This window comes from Clinocottus analis, unplaced genomic scaffold (assembly GCF_023055335.1).
Source record: "Clinocottus analis isolate CAN_PGR_092001 unplaced genomic scaffold, fCliAna1.0.p SCAF_12, whole genome shotgun sequence".
Classification (NCBI taxonomy): Eukaryota; Metazoa; Chordata; class Actinopteri; order Perciformes; family Cottidae; genus Clinocottus; species Clinocottus analis.
The window spans coordinates 9,456,678-9,480,778 of NW_027175843.1; the positions used below are offsets into that span (position 1 = coordinate 9,456,678).

The 24,101-nt window shown below is 39.2% G+C and overlaps 1 protein-coding gene across 1 annotated transcript; it reads left to right on the forward strand.

The window, feature by feature from the left end:
* Positions 1-2,834: 2,834 nt before the first annotated feature.
* Positions 2,835-24,072, forward strand: tbl1x (transducin beta like 1 X-linked). The gene is made up of 15 exons (XM_068572768.1): positions 2,835-3,123; positions 16,111-16,216; positions 16,835-16,980; positions 17,250-17,469; positions 18,379-18,511; positions 18,747-18,888; positions 19,000-19,063; positions 19,205-19,302; positions 19,889-19,949; positions 20,112-20,233; positions 20,321-20,395; positions 20,495-20,622; positions 21,519-21,684; positions 21,780-21,881; positions 22,050-24,072. The coding sequence occupies exons 2-15, from the start codon at positions 16,159-16,161 to the stop codon at positions 22,074-22,076; spliced, it is 1,542 nt and encodes a 513-aa protein (XP_068428869.1). The 5' UTR covers positions 2,835-3,123; positions 16,111-16,158; the 3' UTR covers positions 22,077-24,072.
* The last annotated feature ends 29 nt before the right edge of the window (positions 24,073-24,101 follow it).

Genomic DNA, 24,101 nt, shown 5'->3' on the forward strand with positions numbered 1-24,101 from the left:
AGAGAAACTGATTTTTTATTTGTTTTTAAAAAAATAGACAGCAGTTATTCAGCTTATTTGTCATTTTGTGAAATGGAGTTTGTGTTGTTGAACTAATTTCATTTTCTATTATCTCCAAACTATCACTTGTCAAGAGATAATTTTCCAAATTGACTGTGCATCAGTGTCTTGCAGTTCAACCAGTTCAACCAGTTCAACAGCAACTCCTACACCGCTGCATCACGGCACAATTATGACATGGTCTTGAGAACACTTTGCAGGGCTCTGCAGAATGGAAAAATGGCGATATTTAAACAGTGTGTTGTATTTAGCATCTTGTAGAAGATAATAATTGCTAATGACAAAATTTGGCGTTTCAGGTTCGATGGAGATTAAAATCATCATCAAACCCGAAGAATCTGAGGAAACATTCAGTAACATTTAGCATGTTGCAACAATGCAGATGATTATATTTGAATGTAGGGCAGGATGTATAAATGGAGCATTTTTGGAAATGAGATGCCTCACTTCCTCCCTGCATTCTATATAACAATATACTGTGAAGAAAAGTGTCTAAGGCTGTTATTTGGCAAGCTGCAGGGCTAAGCTTATACACCCCTTTATCTGCTCTCATTAAATATACATCGCTCTAGAGAACATCTCTTTAGCATATGGTACTACACAACATCTGCACATCAGAGACTGACTGACACCTGCATGCCCTCTGTTTCTTATTGTCTCGCTTAACAGAATGTACAAGCTACACATTCCTGAATGTAACAGCCTCATATGATGGTTATGGCACAAATACAAATCTGGACAGCAAAATGAGCCTTGTTATCACTTAATGTCTAACAATTTAAATAATGGGTTTACTATTATATGTAGGTAGTCTACAGAGTCTGCTATTTGTCTCAGTGATTTTGTCCTGCTCGTAATAGCTGTAAAGCCAAAGCCTGATGCTTGGCCCTGTGTCACAGACCCAGCATGGTTCTCAAATAATTAATAAAATACTTCAGTGAGCCATATAGTTGAACAGGGTGCATGGCATGTTCCTTCATTATGATGATCATAAACAGTGAAGTTAATTTAAATTAATCTCAAATATGCCATCTTGCTGCCGTAAATACAAACACAAGGACAACCAAATTTACATCACTTTGCGGCTGAAAATTGTCCTCAATAAATACACCAAATACTCTTGTCTGGGAATTGCTTGCTCAAAACTGCAGCACCCAGCTGTTTGAGGGAAATATTAGCCTTTAAAAAAAAGAGAGATAGACAGATTGTTTTGGACACAAGTTGTCGGACACAAATAACTCTTCTGTATAAACTAAACATGACAATTTGTGTCATGGTTGATGTTGTCTCCATCGAGATACCTTTTCAGAATCAGAATCACATCAGTTGTGGAGTGGTAGTGTCAGAACTGCTTCAAGCTCAATACAAACCAAACTATGCAAAATGGTCGTTGACTTCAAAAGACGAAAGTATCCATCTCACAAACCAATTTACATTATGTTTTACTGGATTCTGATCCTTGTTGTTATACTAAAACAATATACATGTTGTATGACAAAAATGAAACTACAATATGACTACAATATTATTAAACCGCTACAATAAACTAAAATCCATAAAAAATAATATATAGATACTGTATCCAACATTTCTTTGTTTCTGTTAGCCTGCAGCCCAAACCAAGTATAGATTCTAAATCAGCCATAAAAATACAAATCACATGTAGCCTACACTTATGTATTGAAGAATACTAACTTTTTCTCTAGTTGACAACCCCAAAAAAGCACCGCTTTTGACCCATAATTTGTGTCCTCATTGTGTCCCTATTTACAATTAAACTGGCAACTGTACTACTTTTTAATATGACTTCAAACGTTACATACATTACACATGTGTAGGGTATACAACTGGAAGCACACTTAGTGCTACTACGACAACAAGTTTCCCCTTGGGGATCGATCAATGGACGGACGGACGGACGGACAGACAGACAGACAGACAGACAGACAGACAGACAGACAGACAGACAGACAGACAGACAGACAGACAGACAGATAGATAGATAGCTTTGCAATTCAAGCTGGAGCAGCTGTGGCTTTTAGAGTGTAATATGTTAATGCGCACATATTGCAGCGTGTACGGTAACGAAAGGAATGTGTCACACCAGTGTAGAGCCGTAATGATGTCAACTTGTTATTTACTTTCCAAATCTGAATGACTGAGCAAGGCGAAAGGAGAATTAATCAACCACTGTGTGACCAGGCAGGCGAAAAATAGTGTAGTGTGGGGGAAGGGAAACTGCTCAGAGGCCGGATAGGCAACATGCTACCAGACTGTAGTGAGACTGTAGCGCTACTATACTGAAACAAAATATCAAAGTGGGGATACACGTCAGCGCGGAGGCTTGGGGTGTTCTGTACGAAGGTAAAAGTTGGACAGACAAATGTGTATTTATGTCCTAAAAATACGTGTAGGTGCACATTTAAGCTGCAACAAGCATACAGTAGACATGTGGTGACAACACAGTTGTTGGAAGTCAACAGCACATTAGTCTATTTAAACTATTAAATAAAAATTAAATACATTTTTTTTTAGACACGTGGGATACAGACGATATAAACGATTGGTAAATTAAATAGCCTAAAGGTTTAATAGCGTTTTCAATATTCAGGTTTAAGGTCAGTTGCCTTCACCCACCACCTCTCTCTCTCTCTCTCTCTCTCTCTCTCTCTCTGTCTCTCTCTCTCTCTCTCTCTCTCTCTCTCTCTCTCTCTCTCTCTCTCTCTCTCTCTCGAGATCAGCGCCTGCTGCTGTCTCTCTGCTGCGTCCCTGTTCTCACTGAATGGTGAAACTCCACTGAGTAAACTAGCCTGCGGCCACACGCACACACGGCTCCATTCCAACTCATCTGGCCAGTCGTGAGCGTGCGTCTGAGCGACTACTGCTTTGTTAGCGCGCCCAATTAGTCGACAGCGAGTCACACAGCAGCGGTCGGAACTTGAAATATGACGATAAGCAAAATGGGAGGAAAGTCGTTGCTAGCTTGCTGAAGTTGGAGGCTCTCCTTGTGGAAGAGGTGGCGGCGGCGGACACCACGAGTTCACTCTCACAATACAAAAAAAGGTAAGGCAGTCAAGTGACATGGTTTGTGCTGCAGTGCATTCGGGTTGCTCTTGTGTGTGTGTGTGTGTGTGTGTGTGTGTGTGTGTGTGTGTGTGTGTGTGTGTGTGTGTGTGTGTGTGTGTGTAGTTTCTGCGCGGGGAGAATAATGGTATTCAGAAATTGGTGGTTATGGCGTAGATTAGGAGGTTGCCGGTACATGGTTTAGTCACCGTTTGCTCCACACGTGTGTTGAAATGCCTGCTTGTGTCTTTTTAATTTGTTCGCTTTCGATTCTACAAACAACCTACTTTTCTGAGGCTGTTCCCCCACCCTCTCTGTCACACTCACAATGAACCTTGGAACAAATACAATAAGTTTTAGAGGTTGAATTAATAAGACATCTACTTTGCACTTACTATCACAATAGAAAACCTCCTCCACATTAAGTTGCACCAGTGCAATTTGAGTCATTTTGTTCAACCTGAAATATGATATATATATATATATATATATATATATATATATATATATATATATATATATATATATATATATATATATACACACACACACGTGCATGAGTGGGGGGGAAGACACAGACACCACTTTTCAAGGGACAGCTCATCTTACTGTATAACTACAATGTGAAGCTGTCCCCTGATTGTATCAGCTGTAGCTGCTGTAAAGCACAACAGAGGTACATGGTGATTTCACATGTTCACAGAACACTTCATAAAACAGTCTAGTGACCTATAAAGTATTATTTTCCAGTTAGTGGCCATGGCTGTCCTCAGTAATTATTGGAATAATGAGATACAGCATGTACAGACGGAGTTAAGATGTCTAGTCTCTAAGCATCAAAGTGTGTGTTATCTCCATTAAAGCGAGACATGAAAAGGATCCAGATGAAAATAACTGCTCGAGCACACTGCTGTTTGGATGCTGTCGCAATCTGATTATACTTCAATGGCCTACATAATTAATTCCAAAGTGATGTCCCTCATTTTTTCTTGATCTAGTGACTGTTATATGTTCAGTCGTTTGGCTACTAAAATCAGGAGAAGGCACTTTTAACAAAGAAGTTGCACCTCTTCGAGTTTATATTTTGGCTGGCACCTTTTCTTGGACGCATGACACCTGATACTCACCACTAATGTCCTCACCACTGAGATAACGCCACTGTTGTGTTAATTGGATTTGAGATTAAAAAGGATATTTTGGCGTTTATTGGCTGGGCAATATTTCATGTTATCGTTCTTTGGAATGGTATTGTGGTAGGATGCTATAATAGGGCTGTGACTTTTGAAAAATATAAAAGTCAAACAATCAATAATCAACAATTTTGAACACAACCCACTTAACCGCATCCTAAATGTAGTTGTTCAGTTGTTTTCATCCATTGTTGACGTTGTAACCGAACATAAGACTCCGGTTTTGTCGTCTTGCTAATGGCGCCATAAGGCTGATGGCAAACAGCCTTACCTTTTCTCCTAATAGTTTTACATCTATGATTGGAAGTCCAAAATGATTTCCACTCATGGATGAGTGGAAAACTTCCTTGATTTCAACCATATTGTCCCACACTGCCAGTATCTTTACCAGTTCTTTCACCAGAGTTACGGACTTCCAGTCTGTTCAATTACAGTGGTTACAAAAACGGGTTTAGTGACACCTATTTAACAAACAATAGGAGTTTTATAGTGTCTTAATTGCATATTTCAGACTACTTTACGTACTACATTTTAATTTATTGATCCTTAAATATGTTATTATCACAGTGCCAATGGCATTACAGAGTGAGTAGCAATACGTTTTCTAAATGCTTTTAATTCAGTGTTTCAAAAGTCGGTCCGGTTACCTTTGTACTGATTCCTAAAGGAGCATGAATTGATAATGTTGTGGGCCTACACATTATTGTCTGTCTGCCTCTTGTTCAGTTACAGGATTTCATGCAACTCATTGTCTTTTGTTTTGGTGCTACAAGTGATCTAAACGTGGATGGCCTACCATATGTGAAGTGTCATATGTCATAACTCATTCATCTGACAGCTTGTAGTCAGTCCTCATCAAGCTCTTTTTGACATGCTATTTAAACGTAATTACTATGTGAACTTAGGCCCAGAAGAGACAACGGCAAACCCAACCGACATTGTCTTAGACTGTGTTCAAAACAGAAATGTATCCTTTGCTCATAAGTAGGGCAAGGAAGTCCCTGAGAAAGTATGTCTTGTGGTTCTGCAAAGCTATGTATCGGGCTGTCCAAATATTTCTGTAGCAGTATTTATTTATGATAGACCATTGGGGGAGGTGAGCCATTCTTTCCCTCCAAAAAAAGAGTCATACAGTGTGCATGCATTGCCAGCCAGCTGGCAGACTAGTAGCGACTCTGAAATAACAGCCATACTAGTTCTGGGTAGTTAAAGGCTATAGTTATTTATTTGGGTTTATTTTAGATCAAGGAGGCCTCTGTTGTCTGCAGTTTCTTTCAAATTAAAACAAGTAAGAGAAAGCACCAGACCTTAAGAGATGTGTCATGTTCAACTATGTGTAGCAACTAATCGGTTTCTATTTTGACTGATTCAATCATAGCTTACTACTCTGGTTCCTTCTTTAAAGACTTGAAATTTGTTGTAAGAAGAACATGTTCACTTGTTAGTGCACAACACTGTGGGAAACTAATGTAACTAATTGTACAGTTTCACAGATGGGCAATCAAATATTTTTAAATGAAGGTAATGTAGAAACGTATGAGTTGCCATGCCATCTATCTACTGTGCCTCGAAAGTAGGTCATTGTTTTTAACTAGTTTTTCAGGAGGAATGTGTTTGAAGCATTATTTCTACTGGTGGATGACTGTTAAGGAAGTTATGCAAGCACATGCACGCCAGAGAGACACTTTTACTATTGTTTTTTTCAACCTGTCCCCATTGAGCCATGTTAACTTGTCAGATGCTTTTTGATTGGCTAGCAGTCAAGATACATGTAAAGACAAGTACTCAAATAACATAAAGAGAACAGCAGTATTACTGTAACATGGATTTGTATAATTTTGTACTGATGATTCAGTCTGTAAGTTTCATGCCCATACAAGAACTGTCAGTCGTCTTATCATTGTCTATGGCGGAAATTGTTGGGACTTTCCCACACAGCACTTCTGTAACAATATGATTTAGATTTCTTACCATGGAACTTGAGTACTTCTGTCAACATTTATATTGAGACAATGCCATTGTGATCGTGGGGTTAAGCAGAAGAGGAATCTGTAAATTGAGTGATTCCTTTTGAAAGGCAAAACAAGACTGATTGGTTTGGCGTGTATGTTGGTCACTAGGAAACAAGAAGCTTTAGTCTGAGGACATTGTTGAGGTTCTGTTGCTCAGTCCATATCTTTATAAATCCTGGTCACAACTCAAAAATTACCAAATGTAAAAGTGTGTCGGACAATGTGCGCCATTTTGCAGTATTCCCCTGTTATTCAAATATGTGTATCGTTTTGAACAAGCAGCCAGTGGTTGGGTGTGTATTGTTTTGGAAAACTGAATTGCCGCTTCGGGCTCACTGCTACGGAAATTAAACTACCACCTGTAGACTGGGAGTGAAAGTTTCATGTTGGCTGCTGCATGGTTTGTAGTTTTCTACACCTTGAAGTTTGAAACTAAACGTCATACCACAAGGCCATATTGATGTACATGTACGAAAAGCCGTGCACAATCTTTATTTTTAGACAAATGTACATGCATCTTATCCATGGACACTAAAGACGTGGTTTTCATCCTTTTCTTACAGTAGAATTACACTCATGCTTTTCTTAATATTGTGTGTGTGTATGTATAAATTTATATTATATAATATTTTATTTATTGCCTCCCAGCAAGAACATATTTTTTGTCGCAGAGCATCTTTATAAGATGGCATATGAACTCCAATTTAAAAAGAACCTGCTGTTGGTATTTCAAGATAACAGAATAGACACTGTGTAGAAGACACACACGCATGCACGCGCACACTACAAAGAGAAATCTCTGGTGTGTATCAGTGCTGTGTCGCAGTGTAAATGCCAGATAAAAAATAGTCAAGGGAAAGCTCAGTGAAGATCAGTATTTCAGTTGTCTGCCTGGTTTGTTTAACCCTGATGTCAGATGGAGGGTAAGCTCAAGTATAGTGGGGGGTATTTAGGGTGGCATGAGCAGCTGTTGACAAGAGAAGCAAGATATTCTGGTCACCATAGCAACACTTCTGTGGCCCACACTGTCGTGTCTCTGTGTTTACAGCTTATTTGTGCAATCCTCATCTTGCTGAAAAACGAATGGCCTGACTTAGGTCTCCATGTTGACTGTACAGTTTTAAGGGGGCTGCTTTCTTATTGTTGAATGAATGTCATTTTTCCATCTACTCTTCCAAACTAAAAGAGACGAATATTACATATCAATTGGTGAAACTGCTAATGTAAGCGCTTGTTAAGACAGACTGTACGTTCCCATGAATATGTAATGGTTTCAGTTCTTGTCAGTGGGTGAGGCAACGGTCGCGTTTTCAACACAGTCAGAAGTCTCGCCATGATAAAGTCTTTTGTTTTTCATTTACAGATAATTTACTCTTGATTTAAAATGCAATACAACAGGAACTTGTGGCTCATGCAACATAACGGTACAAAGCCTGCACATTCGCATAGATTTGAAGCCACCTCATTCTACACACATGCCATTTTGTGAATTGGAGGGTTGACCCTATACAGTCGACTCATTCTACACATATGCCATTTTGTGAATTGGAAGGTTGACCCTGTAAAGTCAACTCTTCGACGATTCAACTGCAATCTTACAATTGAATCGTCGCAGTGGCGGAATAATGTAGTTATGAAACAAAGGATTATTCCATTCTGGGTATATGGGGGTGCTCAATGTCTTATGTTACATAGAGCTGCTTCGTTTTGGAACCATCACAGCAGCATCTTGGCAATAGCGGGAGGATAAAAATCACCAACATTAGGCTACTGTTTCAAAATTAAAGAAAACACATATTGATCGTAGCACTCTTATGCAAGTGTTATTTTGAATTTATGAACATTTCTCTGAAATGACAAGAGGGTGGCACGTATTAACAACTGTTTGCGGCTCTCGGCTCTCAACTGTTTCCTTGCTTCCCTGTCGTTTCCCTCCTGTCTGTGGATTACTACAATGGAGTGGGGTTATGGAATTGGGGCCAAAAGTTCTATATCCAACTCCAAAATGAAAGCTAAAAAAACATTTATGTCACTCACACACAATACTGTGGATACATTGTAACTGTAAAATTTAGTACTGCAGTATTGTACTATGAAGGGTTATTAATGTGCAAGTAACCACTCACATGAAGATATTTTTCTGCTTTATTCTTTTAAAGCATCAGGAAAGTTGACGATTATGTATGTGTGCTGCACTCAGCATCAAAGAGCTTTCTGTGTCCCACACTCCTCCACACCATGCTTATTTGCCACCTGCCCCCACACAGCCATATACAAATTCATGCCCCACAGCGGCTGGTTTTCCCTGCAAACCTAAATGCACATATGAAACCACGTTATTTGGAGCAACAACAAAAATATTGTGTTTTCATGCACTGCAAAAACTCAGTTACTTTAAAAGCTGCTTTTACATGTAGCCGGTCAATAATCTGTTTCTTTTTGTTTCATTTTTTTTTCCTTTTACAGCTGCGTCATTATTTTGTCACTGGATGCAAACAAATATCCTAAGTGGTGGGCTAAAGTTACAGATGTTACACACAAGATTAGGGCTAGACACAAGTTTTACATTTTACTTTTGGTATTTGTACACTATATATATATATATATATATATATATATATATATATATATATATATATCTCATTTTTTATTTATGCAGATACAGTTTTACTTCTGATTTAACATCAATTAAAATACAATGAATACTTAAGAATACAAAAATCTTAAAAACAAATGCCTTTCATTTTGAACGTAACTTTTGTCGATGCCCTTTTACTATTTATTGCCGTTTGCTTTGAAAGGGGCTAATTGGTGCAGATAAAAAGGAGTTATATGTACAATATTACTACCTCATTTTACTCCAAAAACTAATTAGGTGGCAGCTGGCTGGAAGAAGATCACCTGGGAGCTAAAACTTTCCTACTTGCTGTTGACTATATTATGTGTAATGTCCAGTAACAATATGTAATGTGCGTCTTCTATTTTAAAAGTAGAAAATGTCTGAATATGGCAATTGCTACTGTTCCTTCTTAGGTCTACAGTCTGATCTCGAGCGCATGGCCGACTGGTACAAGCGTGGTCTGTTTCCATGACGTAATGTAATGCTTGCTGTGAGGATACAGGCTCTATGCCATCATTATGGTTGTTGTTGAAGTATCATTGTTCAGCTGGTCCTAATGTTCCAATTAATTTTGAATAAATGAAAGTAAAGTTGTGCGATTGCATTTTATATATATATATATATATATATATATATATATACATACATACATACATACATACATACATACATACATACATGTGTGTGTGTATAAGTTGAACATGAATTCGTAGCCCTAGTTCTGTTGCGTTTATTTTTTGCTTTGTGTCCATGACAAATCATATTGTTTCAGAAGTGCAGTGCTAAATCTGAATATTTTAGGTGTAGGCAATTAAAACTGCTAAAAACAGATTTGAGATTAAAAACTGTCCAAAAAGACATATTCCAAGATTTTCTCCTCAAATTTGTTAGCATATATATTTTACTATTATATTAACTAGGGATGTGTTGTTCTTTTTCATGCATATAATGTATTGTCCACAGTCTCTTTTTTTGAACTGCTAATACCTTTTTGTTTCTACAGAGAATAATAAATGACACCATTAAGTGGGATTTGTCATTTTGATTTGATATTGATGGCTATAGCATGAGGGTGCATCTTAGGTCCCGATGCTACCGATTAGATGCCATCATGAGGTTTCCTTTCTGTGATCCTTGCTGTCTGTCACCATTCCCCACTCATTCCCCAGGGAGAAAATATACTTGAAAAAAACAAAACACACCCAACGCTCTGCTGTAAATCTATTAAGGTATATATCAAAGACTTTAATTATTGTGAGGATTACGGCATTGTGGCATGTTTACAGAATCAGTGGCTGTGATAGTGTACTAAATACCCCCAACTAATGTGATACCCTGATGACCCCTTTCATTGTTAACTGCCGTAAGAACCAGTAGATTAGGCTGTGTGGTTAATTTTTCTTAAAGGCGTGTTGATCAGTGGCTAGAGTCTTTGATTTGAATGAAAACCTGCAGACTGTTGTCTCTCATGGCGTGGGAGAAGTGTTTCCCCTGGAAACTGAAGGCTCCCATCCCCCACCGTTTGTCGACCTCCATTGGCTGTCGCTAAGTGACTCATTGAGAGAGGCAAAGAATAATGCACAAATGGTTGTTGTGATTACCTGTGTAGAGATCATTATTTATCACCCTGCTCCCATTCCACCACCCCCATTCTCCGATTCCTCCCCTTCCCTTCCCCCCCTCAAGACTGCAGCCCAACCAAAAGCTTCAAAGGCGGGTTTTACTCAACAGAGCAGTTCAAGAGAAAATGGCTGCTGTTTCCAGGTCTTGTTTGCACATCTGTCAGGCGGTGACTGTTCAGGAGAAAATGGTGTGCCTGGTATGCTGGTTTTCAACACAATACTTCTCAAAAGCTGCATGTGTAGGAGATGTCTGCTTGTGTAGTTCTCTCATCACACCATGATTTTTTTGCATTCAAATGTTTATGTACAGAATACATTTTGATTTGGTTTCACCGATGGAGAAATGATTTTACATAATTAGCCCAAGAGTGCTGTTCAAGAAATGATGTTTGTTTTAACCAGGGTAGCTGACATCTAAGAAATACCGTTTAAATTGACTCATCGCTCAACACAATGTTTTGCTCTCAATTCATTTTTCTTTTGTTAATCTAATATAGTATAACAGTGTTGTGTCTTTGAGGTCTATTGTGGTAAAGGGGATCTCCAAGCTGGCATCTCTTCAGCATTCAGTGCGTTTACATGATGGTATTATTTCGAAGGAGGAGGAAGGTGGCGGCGGGATCTTGAGCATGCGCAAAGACGCGTAGTCCGGTTCCTATCCGATTCACCGTTTACATGCCGGGATGTCCGAATTATCAATCGAGTCGGATCGAGTTATCCAGGGGTGTTGATCAGATCGTAGTCGGATCGCAATCATTCGAACAAAGGTGTTTACATGAACGGGATAATTCAATTTTAGTGGGACTAAGCCAGTAATTCGAATGCATGTAACCGCTCTGATTGTCTCTTCTCTCTGAAAATCCACATTCATTCTTCGATATGGACATCCACAGAATATGAATATATCTTGATCTTACCCTAGACACTCCTTCCAAAGCGCTGTCATGTAATCCTTGGGTTGTGCACACACCTGTAAAAGGTATTGCTTGACTTCCACTCGCATTATTTTCCAATTTTTTTTTATCATTACAGTTCTTAACTTAACATTTATGTGCATGTTCAAATGTCTTAGTTGGTTCTGTTTTTGTGATTTAAAAAAAAAAAAAAGAACCCACCAAAACAAACCACTGGATTAGTATTGCTCAAATAAATTAGTATTTGGATTATAAAGAACTAATTTTGCCTTCTATGTGACTGGCTAGTCCAATTTTTCACCCAATTCATATCATAAACTTTGCATAACGTTTTGAGTTATAAAAAATTCATCAACTGTCTTCCATTACATCTCTCCTTTGATTAATTCCTGTGAGCAAGTTCTGTTCTTCACCATACTGTACAGCCACAAATATTTTTAAACAAACCTATTAATGAGTTCATTTATAATGGTTATTAAAACCTTTTTTCAACAACACTCCTGTATGTGGTAAACCAGACTTATAAGTTGGGGAGCTGTGAAGGTTCAGGAGTTATTCAATTGGTTCATAACTACATGCCAAAGATAGTTTAAGAACACTTTGATAGAGGGATACCTTTTTTATTTTTATAATGCTCATGTCATCAGGCTAGTCTATGAACCCAAGTTAGAAGTACACCAAGTCAACATCAGCCGTTCAGTGAAAGCAGCATGTCTGCAGTCCTGTCAGCTACTAACTACACTGTCTCTTCTGCAGCCACCATACTGCTCTGCTTAGAAGTGGCAGTTTGTACAGCCCCTTACATAATCCACGTAGTTACACTAGTGAGTTGGTAGAACATGTGATTTGATCCTAAAAATACACCGTGGATTGCAATTGTGTGATAAAAGCGTTAGTTGTTACATTTGTGTTGACAGGTTTGACTCAAATTTGAATATATCCATTTGTCACGTGCGCTTGCAATGAAAGAAGCAGCTTGAACTTTTCCTGTATAGACAGTCTTGCAGTATGAAGGCCTTTTTGTCCACAGTTTCGGGTTGTCATGTACTATAATGTAGGCAGGTGAAAGTATGGATGAAGGCCAGATGGTGGTGTAGTTTACATTGTCATGTAATTGTTGCAAGATTGCAGTAAACATCCTAAAGTTAACCCGGATGAGCCAGATGACCACAGACAGGGTTTCTCATCATTGACCATATGTTTGTCTTGTACATTGTCTTTATTTTCTGCAGTCCTCTGTTACCAGTTGGAAATGTTGAAGAATGTTTTCAAGCAATTGTTACTCAAGTGTAGTTTAGTGTTGAGACCACTAAATGACAATAATAATTTAAAGCTGCAGGAAATTTAAGCCGGGAATGTACAACTTACTATATGCTTCAATAATTGTTTTTGTACTTTAATATTGAATATCTTTGTTTTTGGGTTTAAGCGTTGCGTCTGTTGCGACCATGTTTTAACACACCATGAACAATTGATCATTTCCTCGTGTTGTCAGTAGCGTGTGATCAACAAGTCACCTGTCTAATCTACTAGTTGAGGGCATGACAATTTACAATTTGGTGCATCTTTCATCACAAAACTTCAGAGGAAAAACTTTACAGGGAATAATGAGGAGTAAAATAGATGTATTAGTAAGTAGTGCCAATTTCAGCCACAACTGGGCATAAAAATGTAATGTAAATGATGGCTTGGACATTCAATACTTTCCATTCCATTGTTGGAATTTTTTGAGTGAGGTTTTCAAAATTAAATATGAATTGACAAATTATTATACTCTTACAGCTGTAGTGCTGGGCAGACGTGTAACATTAAACTGCCTGTTTGCTGTTTTACATTAAAGCATCTCTCTTTACAATACACACGGTGAGTGAGAATGACACATTGTCGTGCCTATGATGGGATTGAATCGATTTGGTGCATGTAACTAATAATCAGGTGGTCTTTCCTCAAATGTATCAAGACCTCATCAACATTCGGCATGAACACACTGCGTCATGATTTATTTTTCTAGGAATAGTCACACGGAATGGCTGCTGTGTGGGGCTTGGAGGTTACCAACATTATTTCCAGGGTCTTTTTGATTATAATTTGCATCTCATTGTATTTTCATTTTTTTTACAGATGCAATATCACATTATTACTATAACTATGATTAAAGAACAAATTATTGTGAGGTTTGAGTGTCTTGTGACTTCTGTGTATATCCCCTACTTCAATGTGGTGGATCTCTGCTGGGTAAAGATTGTCTTTGCAGCAGCAGCCTTATAAACATATGCTGTTGTTTTTTCGTTTGTGATGTCTTTCTTTTTTCAGAGGGATCATATATTCAGGGTTTGACTCCACCTATTAATCATGTGGATAAACCTCAGAGCCATTGAAATAAGTTAGCATTTTGTCTGGTTTCCTGGAGGGCACATTGTTTGGAAAAGGAGGCCTGGATGCTCAGGGAGTTGTTTTATGGATGGCGACATTATGCGCCAATCTGTTAGAGGGATTATTGCTCCTACCCTGCACCAATGGGACCAGAGACCCCCCCAGACTACCTGTTGATTATGTTTCCAATTGTTCGGTATGTCGCTGTGGCGGCCTTGCTTTGATGTGGCCTGCCCCAGTTGTAAGATGAATTGAAACGCAGTGGTCAAATCGGGACACAGTGGCTAATGTAAAAAAATATTAGTGTTGTGAGCTCTGGCAGCATACAGCATTGAGTATCTGCTTTTGAGTCAGAGATTTGTTTGTTGGTGTTTTATTTGAGAACGAGAAGGTATGAAATGTTGAGATTTAATGCAGTATTCGTTTATTTTCAGTAACATTCCTGTGAGGTTTCTGTTCTGTCTTTTTGAAGTTGTTGCAGGATTTAAGTCAAAGATTACTGAGGAGTCTTTGACCTCTAGTAGCACTATGGTGCTGTTTATTTATGAGCTCATTTGGTTTGTCTGTCCATACACAGCCCATCCAATGTTTCAGCACAAATTCAATGACTTACAAGTGGCTGCAATGCGCAAACAAAACAAAAAAACAGGAAAAAGACTGCGAGCATAGATGTAAACAGTACAGGATTTAAGGTGTGATTTAGCTTTGCAAATGTTTTATGAAGAAAGACATACATGTTTGTTTGACCTCAAGAATGCACACAGCAAGTTTTGGTAAATAACAGTGCATGCGACATTTGTTTGTTTACAAGAAAACCCCACCAGGTCACTTTTAAGGCACCCCTTTTTGTGTTGAAAAAATATAAAGACCTTAATTTTGTGGCTGAACGAGTTAGAAAGATTGTTCTAATTCCAGCCCATGGCATATCAGCTGTGGTACAATAAAGGCCGACTGCATCTGAAAGAATATACCAAGGTGAAGGTGAATAATTCATGTTGAGTAACATGTTCAACCCTTTTGGCTGTATGCCCACTGGTAATTGGGACAACACCATTCTCTGTCTGTTTTGCTCGATCTCTCTTGTTGCTATGCTACCAAAGGGGAACTTGAGTGGGCCTGGACAGTGTTTGGAATGAAAGTTGGACAACCATGCAGTCTTCATACCTGACACCATTCCCCCGCCATCTTTATTTCTCTTCCTATTCTCTGCAACATTTCTGTCCCCTAACCCGACTGCGAGAGCAGGAAATAGTTATAAAGTTACACATGATGGTTATATAATTTTTTATGACTCATTCTCAGTTTGCTCCTGGTTTCCTTTTGTGATGCATTTCAACCATAACCTGCTCATAGAGCAATATTTTTCTTTCATAAGTACTACTGTGTGTGTGTGTGTGTGTGTGTGTGTGTGTGTGTGTGTGTGTGTGTGTGTGTGTGTGTGTGTGTGTGTGTGTGTGTGTGTGTGTGTGTGTAAACAATGTTGCTCCACTTACCATGCCCTCGTAAAGCACTTGCGTGAGCCCTTGGGAAATGATTAGCGCTACAGTATTTTTGCTATGAGCCTAAGGAGAAAAAAACACGATGGAATTAAAAATGTAATTGCCTTTCTGTTCTTTTGGCTCCCTTCAGTTTTGAGACATTCTCAATTTGAAATGTTAACATAAGCTCTGTTAAACAAAACTATTTGTTGAAAATAACTGAAAAGTGAAGGTCACACTGGCTGCTATGAATATATTGTCTATTGCCCCCCTCTGTAATTCACTAGATGGGCAGTAGACATGCATTTGATATCCTTACTTCTTTATCAGGGCTCTTTCCATCTCGATAGTTGGCTGGGTCACTAATGGGAAGCACCATTCAGTTTTCAATGAAAGCCAAATGGATATAGACACTACCATTAGGCCAGCAAAGAGAGGTTGGGAATATGTATATTCAGTACTAGACATGGATTTACGGTTAAGTGACCCAGCCAAAGAAAGCAATTGGGCAATGGGTAAGACGAGAGTGAGCATGTACCAGCAAAGGCTGGATATCATGGCTGTCCTGTGTGTGTGCGTATGTCTATTAAAATATCTTGGCTCATGGTAGCGTCACTAAACCAGGGTTAGGACAGATTTGTGCAATGTGCAGAATATGCATATATTTGTATTGGGGTGTGATGTAGATATTTTTTAGAATGGTTGAAGAATATGTAATCTGCAAGATCACAGGCCTTAATATTTATCTGGACTCCCATTTCTGATTTTATATTTTCAGGAGTGAGCCCAACCTTCTAGCATACCTCCTCTTTCTCATTGGGCTAAGATGAGTATTACCAGTGACGAAGTGAACTTCTTGGTGTACAGATACCTCCAGGAATCAGGTTTGTCTCAGTAATATCGGCTAAACACTGATACTTATGCTGATAGATACATTGTGATTGATACATGAATTGCTGTTTTTTTCCAGTAGTGCAGGGTTTTGCTAACTGTACATTTTAATGACCATTAAATATCGTAAAATATGCAATTATTATATTTACTCTATAAAGACAAGATGCAGTAAAGGATATATGTTTGTTATCCAAGGTGAAACATGGTCACTTTCATAAATATATTTTTTCTCAGCATGACGTGGATGGAAATAAACAGAGAATGATAAAACAAACAAGTTTGTTTGCAGTCCTTCCAGATGGAAATAAACAGAGCATTCAGCCCCTGTATTTTGAACACCTTGTGGATGCACAGAATATTGCTTTGAATATCAACGTGCTATTTACTTCTTCGATAGAATTCAGATAAATGATTAAAATCTGAACTGCTATATCTGAACTGCTACTAGTAGCTCTGAGAGGTCAACACTGCCATTGACATTCCTTACTATACACTCAAATACTTCATTTGTATTACACAATACTTTTCTCTGAGTGTGTGTTTTGCTTGTGCACATTTTGTGCTTGGCACGCTCCTGTTAATGAATGTGATTGATGTTTTGTTTTTAGGTTTCTCCCACTCAGCATTCACCTTTGGAATTGAGAGCCACATCAGCCAGTCAAACATAAATGGAACACTAGTGCCCCCTGCAGCCCTCATCTCCATCCTGCAGAAAGGGCTTCAGTATGTGGAGGCAGAAATCAGCATCAATGAGGTGAGGGCAGGGACCTGCTGTTACTAACGCCCACAGATGTTTTGTGATTGCTTAATGATAAAGATAGACTTTGATTTCAATGACGACACACCAGGTAACTACAAATGCTTTTCATATTTTCAGTCTATACTAAACGCTGAAGAATTCCCAGTTGGAAATACTTTTCACATCTATACTTGATCATTAACAGGAAACGTAGCTCTCGACAAGTCACAAATTAAAAACCGCATTGCCTCATGATAAGTTGTTACACACTGTTGTCCTACCAGGATGGTACAGTCTTCGATGGGCGGCCAATCGAGTCGCTGTCACTCATTGATGCCGTGATGCCAGATGCAGTGCAGACGCGACAGCAGGCCTTCCGTGACAAGTTAGCCCAGCAGCAAGCGGCCTGTGGCATGGCACCTTCAACCTCTGGGAACCAGTCAAACACACCAAAGAATGGAGAAGCCACTGTCAATGGGGAGGAGAATGGCACTCACAACATGAGTATGTTGAATCTTCTAAATAAGTGTTCCAATTACCTCACAGTAGGAACTGACACAAAATATTTTATCGTACTGTAATTATGAAGGTTTTAAAACAAAAAGGACAGAGGAAAAAAAAATGAAGAAAAGCAAGTTTCTAGACTTGCTGTTGGTCAAGAATCTACAGAATGATTTTGTATGTGATACTATGATATTATTCTGAATGTAGAACATTTTCAAAGACACAGCAGGCAGGAGTGGCTCCTTCTGTGCTGTGTTTTGGCTCTATGCTGTCCTAAAGATGCAACCTATTGCATTATTTTCACCTTCCAAATTTTATTGCACTATTTTTTTATGCGGTCATACAAAAAACAGCCGCATGGGCTTCACAGAATGTGATTTTATTGGTAGCCGTTTAGCTTCATCTGTGAATAAAACCAGAGAGGTGTAGATCAGGTGGCACACTAGACAAGGGAGAGAGGAGTGGATGTTTGTTTCAGCACGTCACCAAGGAACTTACCAATTTGGTAACAGGAAGAGGTAGGTGTTAGTAAGGTTACACTGCACCTGGCTTTCACATGGTAGAAATGACATGAAAGCTTTCACAAATTGTTAAGGCCTGATCCTTTGCTGCTACTTGGTTCTCGTTATACTGTAATACGTGCGTGCACTCCAAGTGGGTCAGGAATACATAATGAAACAGCACTGGCAGATTATTCTATCTTGAAATATCTTTCTGTGGTTTAAATGTAGCCATTCAGCACCTGAAATCTTTATCAGTGGAGCATTCATTAACATTGTATGTGTAGTACTCTGAGCATGCAGACAAGTGTGCGTTTGAAGGCATGTGTTGATGCATATATTAATGTGTGTTTGTGCGTTTGTGTATCTGTGTGTGTGTGTGTGTGTGTGTGTGTGTGTGCACCATCAGATAACCATAATGAGCCCATGGAGATGGATCTAGATGTGGAGATACCATCCAATAAAGCCACAGTACTCCGAGGCCATGAATCTGAAGTGTTCATCTGTGCCTGGAACCCTGTCAGCGATCTGCTGGCCTCAGGGTGAGTTCCTGTCTGTGCTGAAACAGATCTTATTGCAGGCTGGATGAGTGATACTATATTGTATGCACATGTTGGCCCTTATCTTGTCAGAGATATATATATATATATATATATATATATATATATATATATATATATATATATATATATATATATATATATGAGATCCATTGCTTGCAGCTTCAATTTCAACAATGCTTTAACCCATCACCTGCTGGGTTGGTGTTCTGTTCAGATCGGGAGACTCCACCGCCAGGATATGGAACCTGAATGAGAACAACAACTCCAACTCCACCCAGCTGGTGCTTCGCCACTGTATTCGAGAAGGTGGTCAGGATGTCCCAAGCAACAAAGATGTCACCTCACTAGACTGGAATGTAGGTTCCTGATCATCCATCCACATCATTCTTCTACTTTTACCTTGTAGTAAACGGACTATGGAGCTGAAGACAGCTGAGTAACAATTCTGATATCTTTCCCTCCGACAGAGCGAAGGGACTCTGCTGGCAACGGGCTCGTATGATGGGTTCGCCAGGATATGGACAAAGGATGGTATGTCCTCCATCATTCCAGCACGGTGTTGTTTCCTCGGTCACTAGGTTTATGACATTGTGATTGTGAATAATGCAACTTCTGTGACAATTTTTTGAAGGATCATTTCTAAAAGAAATGGATATGGCTCTTATCCATTAGGGAATCTGGCAAGCACCTTGGGACAACACAAAGGGCCCATATTTGCACTCAAGTGGAACAAGAAGGGGAACTCTATTCTCAGTGCTGGTGTAGATAAGGTATTTCATAAGGATCCCTAAACATTGATTTGTGTCTTTCAATAATAAGATTCCTGTATGTTTTTTTCTTTTCTTTACTACTGTCAGAACTTGAAATTGACTTGTTTTGATCATCAGCCAAAGTGTAAATCTGTAACATTTAAAACAAATAATGTGGTGTCTATAAACTACAATGCAAACTGAACTCTTATCAGTAATTATTCTGTACAGTGTAAACTCAAGATACAGACTGAAACACTGCAATTATTTGATATATCTTACCTGTTATTAAACATTTCACACATTCCATTGTAGCACGTCAGTAACAATGAGGTACTTGGCTAGAATGTATTTGCATTAATTGTACATGTTTTGTGCTACAGGGACATGAATTGTTGATACAAAAAGAACCGGCAGATGAAATAACTATCTTAAAAATTTGCACACACCAAATACGATGAATGTGACCTACCTACCTGTTTGGTGTTTTTTTTCAAGCCCTGGTAGTCCTTTAGAGTACATTTTAAAGAACCCTTCTTTATTCTTCAAAATGATGCATTCCGAAATGTTGCATTCATTGTTTGAAATAGTCAATTCTATTTTCCAGACAACAATCATTTGGGACGCACACACAGGTGAAGCCAAGCAGCAGTTCCCTTTTCACTCAGGTAAAGAGAGTTCACTATTTTTCCATCATAACAATAAATGTGTATTATTGCAGATATTAAATAGGACGTAAAATGTTTCCAGCTCAGTTGTGTTGATATTATTGGCTCATAAACCTCTGAACCCTTGGTGAATGTGGCCCTGTGCATGCAAATATTCCACAGCCCCAGCACTGGATGTCGACTGGCAGAACAACACCACCTTTGCCTCCTGCAGCACGGACATGTGCATCCACGTATGTCGCCTTGGCAGCGACCGGCCTCTTAAGACCTTCCAGGGCCACACGGTGAACAGCTTTTTCCATGTTGTTCTGACCTTACTCCAAGCTCCTCCCTCCCTCGACAGCCCTGCTAACGAGTTTTGTGTTTTGCAGAATGAAGTTAACGCCATTAAGTGGGATCCGTCAGGTATGCTGCTGGCCTCCTGCTCAGATGACATGACCTTAAAGGTAAGAATAGCCCTCATATTTGTTGTCTTCAAGCTCCAAAGACTGAGTGGTAATTTGTAATCAGTCCAACTTTGCCATTGCTGCACCCCTTGAACACAGATTTGGAGTATGAAGCAGGAGTCCTGTGTTCACGACCTCCAGGCTCATAGTAAAGAGATCTACACTATTAAGTGGAGCCCCACAGGCCCCGGCACGGGCAACCCCAACTCCAACATCATGCTCGCCAGGTGGGACGTCTCTCACACATAGCTAAAATTTAGTACCGTACAGGGCAACCACCCACGTTGCTCAGTTTTGGGAAGGAAAGTTTGTGTGTGTGTGTAAGTGTGAGTGACACTTGTCATAAACCCTAGTGCTACAGCTAGTACTTGTTATTGTCAGTGGCCCAAAGCCCTCCACACTGACCCAGATGTGCAAATGTTCTAGTTCAGATACCACAAGAATGTACAGCCCTAACTGACAACCCAGTATACCTGACTGTAGTTCACATTTAGAAATTAAACTGCCATCATTGCTACTACTTGGAAAGAACTTCATTATCTTAAGTTAATGCCACCGTTGAACAGTACGTGTGCAATACTTTTGAATTGATTTTAATTTCCCCCCCTGCATAATATCCTTACAAATTCACTCATTTGTTGCCAAGGGCACCTATAGGAGATTTATCCAGCCTATTTATACCTTGGTGAAGAATACATGCAAATTAAAATCAGCCTCATTTATTAACATTATTATTATGTTTTTTTTTTTACAAATGTTGACAGTTTGTCACTTTTTTTTGGGAAGTTCACTCTTTTTGTTTTTTTTTCTCCTCAAAGCATAAGTAATTTATGATGTTTCCAAGATAGGCAATTGACATAGTGTTGTTTAGTATCGTTTAGGACAAAGTGTTCTGACGCAAACAAAAATAAATAACGATTCGTAGCTTAAGATGTGTTATTGCTTCAGGTTTTGGTTTATGAGCTTTTGGGATTTATCCACTGCATTAATGATGCAGCGGATAAATCACTGCATAATGAACACTTTTTAAAAGCATCTTCACATCTTTTTATTTTTTAAAACTAATCACTTTTGGGAATCATTGGGGCTGCTCTTATCTTATCTGTCTCCTTCTCACCCACAGCGCCTCGTTCGACTCGACAGTTCGACTGTGGGATGTTGAGCGAGGGGTTTGCATCCACACGCTGACCAAGCACCAGGAACCCGTCTACAGTGTGGCCTTCAGCCCCAATGGCCAGCACCTGGCGAGCGGCTCCTTTGATAAGTGTGTCCACATCTGGAACACCATGGTAAGTATCTGATCTACACCGTTCCAAAAAGCAGATAACAGTCCTTGTGATGGCTGTCGTAGTTGTTGATTAATTTCTCTGCACTCTTTTGTTAGACCGGAGCATTGGTGCACAGCTACAGGGGCACCGGTGGTATTTTCGAGGTGTGCTGGAACAGCACTGGGGACAAAGTGGGTGCCAGCGCGTCAGACGGCTCGGTAAGCAAAGGCCATTTTGATGATGGAGGGATATACAATGATTTGTTGCTCCTTTTACGGCTTTACCATTTGATACATGGGAATGATATTGGCTGAAAGAACTCATTAATGGTACTTTGAAAAAAAACAAAACATATTAGTAATGCTACCTATTTCTTTACCTTCTAGGTATGTGTTCTTGATCTCAGAAAATAGCCGACTTGAGACTTTGATGATGAGTCTTGGAATGTGCAGCAAATTGCCTTTTTCTGACAGCAAACACACTCTAATTGCTCAAGGAGAGTTGTAAAGTGGAGCGAAACAAAACACATCACAGAAGTACAACGAGATGACTGCAGCAGCCTCTGAGGACTTCAGTGCACCTTACAGTTTGTTGATGAGTGTTTTATGATACGCCTATTGGAAACATAATGGAAACCGGTTAAGAGATCCCCAAGACTGGACTGAATCCAACTCCCTGGGTGCATCCACGTTTTAAAGGTTTCTAATGAGAAAGTGCTGCGATCCCTCCGGGCCACTGGTCCAGCTGTTATCGGGTTGTAAGGGTGGAAACACAAAGATGAGTTTTATATAAAGAGAAAAGTGTTAATGAGACCCGTGTTTGGCTGTAAGAAGGAGCAAATTATGAAAGAAAGGTTGTGGTTTAGAATTCCTCTGAGCAAAATGTTACCTCATGTCCAAATGAACTAACGTGGGACGTGATAAAAGTAACATCAATACTGAAGCTCTGGTATTGTATGATGACAGGGTGCTTAACTTCTTCCCAGTGGAGAATAGATTGTTTCAAGAGTTCTTCTTGCTTTGTTTTTTTCCACAGATGGACTTTTGAAAATCAAAATTGAATGTGCTGCTGCAAGGTAGTTCTTAGCTCACGTTTAACATCAGGTCAACAAAAGGAAAACCTGCCAAGAAACAGTCCTAACCTCCTAAAATGACCCGTTCAATTCACTCAAGATTAGAAAATGTCATTTTGTGGACAAGATGTGAAAAGTGTGATTTACAAAGAGAATTTTCTCCCTTTTTGGATGTAAATTTCAGAATGTAAAGATATGTAAATTAAATTAATACACAGACTTATATACTGTGTATATATGTTTATATACAGTACACTTCATTGCCAATTGGTAGGGGCTCATTAATGGCTAGAGCTGTCACATCTTTGCTAATAATAAGTGACAAGACCTCTTTTGAAATGAAGTGCATGTGTCATCAGCTTCTTTAACAACTGTCTGTTTCAACTGGTCCAATCATATCCAATGCATCGGATTGTTTTGTTTTTCAATGAGTCACAAATTGCTTTTTGTTAAGCAGCTTTACTTTCCACTATCGATCCTTAATGCCATGGAAGAAATGTGCGCCTCGGCATTCAGGGCATTATCTGGTCAACAGTATGGGAGATAACAGTCATCGCAGTCTCCCTTTGTGGTTTTGACTTCATCTTTGTACTGTACGTGGAACAGGACATCGCAGGATCAATGTTAAAAGCATCATGCAGACCTGAGCAGGAACACAACTACAACTTCAAATGGCATGACCATGGTTTGTCTATGGCACTTTCCTCTGAAAAATCTACAGCTCAGAGCACATTTTAACCAGAAGGTGGTCAAGCAAAAGTCCTACTGTTGCAAAAAAGAGAAAATACAAAAAAAGAAAGCTATGATTGGTCTTGTTATTGTTGTTTAAAATGCATTCATAGCTGCATAGGTGTGCACTAGGTGTGGCTCCATCTGCTGAGTGGGATCTCATGGAAAAGACAGAATCTTCAAATAACCGTGCCACCATTTTGATTTGCCTTTTCTCTTTTCTGGCCCCTTTCATTCAACATCTGCTAGAACAATGTGAAGTGCACTTTTCATAATGGTGGAAACAGCAAATGTTTAAATCTTGCTAAAAGTTGAAGGGCCAATGTATTTTTTTTTTGTTACGTCACAATTGGATGTTATTGGGTAGTTCATCGTTTTCTGACTTCCTTTTGCTGAGAGCCATTATTGTCTGTGTCAGACTGAGAATTGGGCTGTGGGTTGGTGGCCATTCTTGGCATGCTAAGGAGCCCGATATGGAATGATTGCTGTGACGGCTCCTATCGCTCTTGCACCTGGTCCAGGGTGCAGTCACCCGTTTCCATAACAAAACGTTGAAGTAATTCAGTGTCTCAAATAAATCACTCTATTTTGATATCAGAAACCTCGGAGCCTGTGTCTTGAATTCTGTGTTTTATTT

Coding starts and splice junctions, on each gene's coding strand:
- tbl1x (XM_068572768.1), top strand. CDS start 16,159: ATGAGTATTACCAGTGACGAAGTGAACTTCTTGGTGTACAGATACCTC. Junction 19,303..19,888: donor TCAGTGCTGGTGTAGATAAG/GTATTTCATAAG, acceptor TCTATTTTCCAG/ACAACAATCATTTGGGACGC. Junction 21,685..21,779: donor TCCACATCTGGAACACCATG/GTAAGTATCTGA, acceptor CTCTTTTGTTAG/ACCGGAGCATTGGTGCACAG.